Source organism: Octopus bimaculoides, chromosome 10 (assembly GCF_001194135.2).
Source record: "Octopus bimaculoides isolate UCB-OBI-ISO-001 chromosome 10, ASM119413v2, whole genome shotgun sequence".
NCBI lineage: Eukaryota > Metazoa > Mollusca > Cephalopoda > Octopoda > Octopodidae > Octopus > Octopus bimaculoides.
Genome location: NC_068990.1, coordinates 7,107,298 through 7,114,402, shown reverse-complemented (window position 1 = coordinate 7,114,402; position 7,105 = coordinate 7,107,298). Strand labels below are relative to the sequence as shown.

General features: G+C 36.6%; 1 protein-coding gene across 1 annotated transcript in view; it reads right to left on the bottom strand.

The window, feature by feature from the left end:
* Nucleotides 1-7,105, bottom strand: part of LOC106871452 (dynein axonemal heavy chain 5) — a 358,231-nt gene that overhangs the window by 248,445 nt on the left and 102,681 nt on the right. The window contains exons 16-18 of the mRNA XM_014917924.2: nt 6,836-7,037; nt 6,294-6,386; nt 462-719 (exon numbers count right to left, since the gene is read on the bottom strand). Of these exons, the coding sequence (XP_014773410.1) occupies nt 462-719; nt 6,294-6,386; nt 6,836-7,037 (553 nt within the window). The remainder of the gene's footprint in view (nt 1-461; nt 720-6,293; nt 6,387-6,835; nt 7,038-7,105) is intronic.

Genomic DNA, 7,105 nt, shown 5'->3' with positions numbered 1-7,105 from the left:
GGATGGTGGCGAACCCTGCTGTACTCTTCCATCACAACTTTCTCTCACTCCTACTTCCTGTTTCTGTTGTACCTATAATTCAAAGGGCCAGTCTTGTCACACTGTGTCACGCTGAATATCTCCGAGAACTACTTTAAGGGTACACGTGTCTGTGGAGTGCTCAGCCACTTGCACGTTAATTTCACGAGCAGGCTGTTCCGTTGATCGGATCAACTGGAACCCTCGACGTCGTAAGCGACGGAGTGCCAACAACAACAACATGAGGTATTGAGTTCTATGATTTAACAGTTGAGGAAAATTATAGACATTTCTTTTACTTGGTGATACAACGTTTATGTAGTGTTCAGCAATTGGTGGTAAGTTTACTCATCTATACAAAGTCATCATGTTAGCAGCGTTAGTATAAATAAGATATAAAAAATGTTATTTCAGATATAAATATAAATTGGAGGGAAAATTACTTTCATAATTTCAGGTTTGTTTATAAAACATTTCATTGGTTCTTCAATCTTCCTTTGTAACTGCTGAGACCACATAATTCGACCAGCTGTTGGTGGCATGTTGTTTGGGATCTCTGGGTCTGATCTTTGCTTTTGGTAGAGTTTACGAATTGTTTCTAAATCTTTGCCATAGTTTCTCAACAAAGTAAAGAAACGCTCAGTGAGGTCCAACTTGTCAATCTTCTCAAATTTCATTATAAGCGCTAGAGCGCGTTGTGTCTGAACATCAAAATAAAAAAAATAGTTTTAATGTATTTAAGATCGCCAAAAATAAAATAGCAAAATCATAGAAAGGCAAGGATATATGATATGTTTATAAACGCGTAAATATACATGAAAACACATGTTCTGTGACATATCTTGTATCTAACCATGACACAACATACCTATTACTATTCTGTACACACACACACACACACACACACACACACACACTTTCATACACTTACAAGCAGCAAAATTCTTCGTGATTTTTAAAAAATAAAACAATCATTTTTGCTTAAATTGAATTGTGTATTGATATCATATTTTTGTTAAGCACAAGTTATGTTTACAAGCAGCAGTTACCATCATATAATCTCTTTAATCATGATAAATACTAAATTTCTTAAAATCACTTCTACCATTTTTCTTAATGAGAAATTGCTTCTTGGTGTCGAAATGCGAATTCACACATCACACATATGTAGCAAGCATGGCTGTGTGGTTAAAATATCCACTTTGCAGCCACATTGCTTTCAGGTTCAGTTCCAACTGTGTGACACTTTCTCCTGTAGCCCTGGACTGACCAATGCCTTGTGAGAGATTTTGGTTGATTGGAACACTGTGAAAGCTCATCATGTGTGTGTGTGTGTGTGTATTTGTCCCCCTCCACTATTTGGTGTTAGTTTCTTTACATCACTGTAAAGAAACTAACCATGTGTCGCCATCTGTTAGCATGCAATCAGAACTAGCCTGGGAACTTTCTATTACCACCACATACAGTATTATATATCCAACGCAGTCAGTCTTACCAATTGGTTTCACACTAGGGGTTCAACAGTGTTAGGTAACATTCTGATTATGTAACCATACATTCTTCAGAGATGGCAGCTATGGAATGGCATATGGTGACTGTGGTTTAAATGCTAAAGGGTTAGATAACTTAGAAATTATATTTAATTCATTTAAAGATTATAACTTAAAGTATCATATAAAAAATGCATTTTTCACAATGAAGTCAGCTATTTTGGTCATACTGGTTGATTAGCACTCTTACAAAAGTGTATCTGGAAAATAGCAATTCGGCTGTGTTGCAAAAGCCAGCTCCTATCATATATTCATTAAGAACATGACATTACAAGCTGTTATATAATTTAGCAGAAAAGAACATACTATTCAAATAGTCAACTGTTTATTAGTAATGTGACTGATGTTACATATTGCAGTAGTTGTATCATTGACGCTGCAATGCATCTATTGCAACATGAAATAGAGATGAACATTCTATTCACTCACTGGAACAGGCACTCAATGTATATCAACGTTGATATTCACAAAGCGATGAAAAGGGATTATTTATTATATTTGGTATCCGTAATTTAAATTGCATGCTGTATAGATAACTGGATCTAAATAAATACACACTGACTCTGAGGGACCATTTTATAGTAAAATGTGGCTTATTGTCGTTTATTTGTTCTCAAAATTTCGATGTGTTTCTCAGCAACATCAACCATATTAATGAAACATTGGCAACACTCTGCTGAATTATTGTCATTAAAGGATTTCTTAAAACCATTATATCCAGCAATGAAATTCAGTATGTGTCATCTAAATTTAAACAATTTTGATGATCAAATGATCGTTCAACATTTCATGCCAACTAATGCTCATCCAACTTCAGACAGTAAAATAGAACACTTTGTTCAGATATTCAAACAAAAAATTCAAAAGCAATACTATGATAATCATTCATTGGTGGAAGAACGATCAATTTTTTTTTTTTATTTTCATATTGTTCTGCACCACATCTAGAGCATTGGGCAGAAAATTTCTGGCAGTACTGCAGCATGGCCAACAGACATCAGCAATTATGCCATTATTATTACTGACAAACCATGATCAAATGGAGGACAGACAATAGCTCCAATAAATTATATATTGAATTATCAGTATTTGTAATCGATTATCAAAACAAAAAGTAAATGGATTTGTGACACACTTATAAAGAAACTTGATTCCGACAACAGGAATGAAAATGACATCAGAATCAGATTTGGTTGCAGGATTATCTATTTCCATTGACAACTAGACATACATTTGACCAATTCAATCACTGGTAGTTGTATGAAATTAATACACATCTATTATTTCCCCCACACCCACCTGCTGTGTGTGATCTACCATTCTTTTCACAATTACCACAATCAGTATCACAATAGTGCAGTTCTGTCAGGTAACAATGAGCATGGATACGATCATCAATTAAATGACAAAGAGAAAATATTATTTAAATTGTCTTAAAATTTATCAATTCTTACATATTTTATTTTATTAACATACAAGCTGGCAAAATCATTAAAATGTTGAAGAAAATGGTTAGTGGCATTTTGCTCATTCATATCTTCTGAGTTCAAATTCCCCCAAGGTCGACTTTACCCTTCATCCTTCCATGGTAATAAGATAAGTACCAGTCAAGCACTGGGGTTGATGTAATCAGCTAGCCTCTCCCACTAAATTTCAGGCCTCGTTCCTATTGTTGATAGGATTATTATACAAAATTCATCAAATATTAACTTGTCACTGTATATCATTTATTGTAACTTATTATTAGACTGAAACTGGAATTGACCATTAACATAGTCAACGACTGAACTGTAGGTTAGTTTTTGTATTTATTTATTGTTAGTGCAAACTGTTGAAAGAATGCTGTTACATTTTCAGTAAGGCACGACCTTCAGAAGTTGGGCCTCACGGAGGCAATGACAAGTGACCGAGACCTCTGGAGACCTCTTGAGAAGACACAGCAAGCCAAGTGAGACTGTAACTTTGGTCTATACCAGTACAACAGAACCAGCCCATTTAATAGTACCCTTCAATCATCGGGCAATAAACTGCGCTTGCAAAGACCTGTTGAGTCAAGTGAAGTCATTGTTGTGGCCGATGACAGTTCCGCCTGACTGGTCCCATGCCAGTGGCACGTAAAAAGCACCACTTGAGCATGGTCGTTATCAGTGCCACCTGACTGGCCTTCATGCCGGTGGCACATAAAAAGCACCCACTACACTCTCAGAGTAGTTGGAGTTAGGAAGGGCATCTAGCTGTAGAAACCTTGTCAGATCAGATTGTAGCTTGGTGCAGCCTCCTAGCTTGCCAGCCCTCAGTCAAACGTTCAACCCATGCCAGCATGGAAAGCAGATGTTAAACGACAACGATGATGATGATGACTATTATAGCTATACTTATTTGAATTATCATATGTATTTCACATACCTCTTTAGTATTTGCATCTCATGTACATCTGTTTACAACGTTTTAATAGTAAATTCCAGTACTAATGGTAAATTCTTGTGGCGTAAACAAGCTGTCATGATGTGGAAAGGGGATGGTGAAGGTGTGTGTACAATACAGAAAGAGAGAGAGAGAGAGAGAGAGAGAGAGCGATTCAAACAGGTGCTGCTAGCATATGCACACATACACACACTCATACACATACAAATGCTATTAGGACATGCACACACACACACACAACAATTAACTGTGTGTGTATGTATAGGTGGGATAGTGGCAGAGGGTATGTACACACAGGAATTAATGGAGAGCTTACTTTTATAAAAAATATTCTTTTCTACTCTAGATAGAGTACCATCAATGATCCGAAATTTTTGGTAAGTGGGGTGGGCAGCCAATTAGATTGACCCCGGTACTCAAAACAAGGGATTTCTAAAGTGTAAACTTCATTGTTAGGTTTCTGAGCGGGTTTTGACACTGAGTATATTTAGATAAATATACATAAACAAACATAGTTGTGCCTATATCAACATGCTCAGTGTTTTAAAATGTTTCTCTGCTTGGAGTAAGGTAGAGCAGGACTGCCTGACTGGCTCCCATGCCGGCAGCATGCAAAAAGCACCCACTACACTCTCAGAGTGGTTAGCATTAGGAAGGGCATCCAGCTGTAGAAACATTGCCAGATCAGATTGGAGCCTGGCGCAGCCTTCTGGCTCCCCAGACCTCAGTCAAACCGTTCAACCCATGCCAGCATGGAAAGCGGACATTAAACAATGATGATGATGATGATGATGATCAGTCATAGAATTTGGAAGTACTGAACAATATGTTGTTGTCTTTTGCCCAGTGATTTAGGGTTTCTGGGTCATGGAGCACATGGATACCTTTTGCTTTGCATCACTTTAGTGTCATCAGAACAGCTGATGCTAAGTTTGGCTGATTGTTTATTTTTGCCATGTCTGAGAATAGAGGAAAGGAAACCGAGAATGGTGTCGTGTAGTATTTACCTTATTACCAAACATTTTATAGACAGGGCACCACTGACTGCCAGCATTTAACATTGGGCAAACCTTGGGAAAGGCTTTGGTAAAATAAATGTACACATAGTTAAGCCTTGAGCAAAATGGCAGAGTCTTCAGCTTTTTCTTGCGTTGCTGTAGAAGCTGTGTTGAACTGTTTCATTCAGTGTGGAAGTGATGTCGGGTGATGTTAAAAATCTCCAGTTTATTATGTTTCTACCTACACTTCTGTCTACGTTTGAGATGCTGAGTGACATAGGTCTCTAATTATTTGTATTTTACTGCAGGGCTGGCCAAAGGTACTGGCAACTTGAGCAGTCTCCTGGGGCGCCATGTGCTAGAGAGTGTCAAGGAGGGTGTGACAAAGACAAGGAAATTTCCACAACTGTCAACTTGTACACACCAAAGTTCAGCTTACCCAGGGTGCCAGCAACCTTAGGGCTGGCCCTGCTTACTGTCACCTTTCAGCATTTCTATAATTCATCTACTACCTAGATGATTCTGATAGAATACCATCAATGGTCTAGAAAGGCTGACTTGGCAGAATTTCAATAGTAGAGTTGAGGGCTGCCTCATCTGAGGGTTCAAATGACATCAGAATTTCTAATTAATTCAATTATGTCCTGTTCATCTGTCTTACATCGTTGTAGGAAGTTGTTGCCAAAAGAATATATTAGTGTATTCAATATGTTGCTCTGTCTTTAACTGGGAAAAGTTTCTCAGCTTTTGTTCTTGGCTAGTCTGTGAAAGAGTTGATGGCTATTCTGTGAAAGGTCATTCATATATAATCTATCTGGACATTGAGACAGACCATTTTTTACTTTCAAGGTTGCTGAGGTCTTTAGTAATATTTGAGCATTTTCTCATAAAGAACCACCTATCTCTAGGAGTAGTATCATCTGTTACTATTTCAATGCCCTAGAAGAGCATGAGACTACAGTTTTTAATATTTTGTTTTTATTTCAGATTTATTCTTCAGGTTGAGTTTATTGAAATCATTTTACCAAACTACATTTTAAAGAAGCTTTAGCCTTTCTGCAATTCAGCTTCTTGGAAAGTAGGGTCAGTTCACAAGTATAGAAACTTGTGGTCTGCAGTTTTGAAACACACACACACACACACACATGTAAAAAGATACATTTATGTATATACGTGCATACATGTAAACATAGGTACTTTCAAATGCATACATCACACATACATACATATACAAACATACAATTTAGCAAAGATTATAACTGGAAGTAAAATGTATATAACACTAAGGAATCTTTACACTTACAGAAAATCTTTCAATCCAGCTGTCAATGAGTACGAGTATCATCAAGCACAGATAGTCAATTTGACTCATGAAATTGACATAGTCTTGATCAAACTGAAATGAGAGGAAAATAATGAAAGAAGCATCAAACGGGAAATGATTTTATATAGCTTAGTAGAACCGGCTGTCGTTTTGTGAAGTACCAATCTTGAAAATATTATTGAACTTTCTTTCAAATCAAGGTGCAAGACTGATTCCTGCTTGTTGTAGTTAGTGTGCTTATGTGGTGTTCATTAGATTGTCATGTTTGTCGAAGGATGCTTTCAGGGGATGTGGCCTATAATTATAATGATAAATTATAGCAAAAGGAATCTTTTACTTATTCTAAGTATACTAGAGATGTCTGGTGCATCCCAAGCAACTGATTCACAAAATAATTTTCTCAGGCTATGAAAGAGTAGTCAACAGATTGAGATGAACTCCTCTATTTTATCGATGTGAAATTCAATAATCACTACATAAGCATATATCAACAGTAAATAATTCTAAGTGTCTTTCATTACCTCATTATTTCTGTAATCAAATATGTCATAATTCTTTTTCTTCATTGTTTCTATAATTGTCTTGTTTTTCACCAAAACAGACTCTATGCCATCAATTTTGATATCTTTCATAAGAAGAAATACGTTTATTGTGTCAATAGTCTCTTGGATCTTTTCAAGTCGCTTGCAAAAAGCATCAAATTTCCAAAATATGCAGTGTTCACTGTAAGGAAATAATGTAAGAAATATCAAGAAGGCAATCTCTCTCTCTCTCTCTCTCTCTCTCTCTCT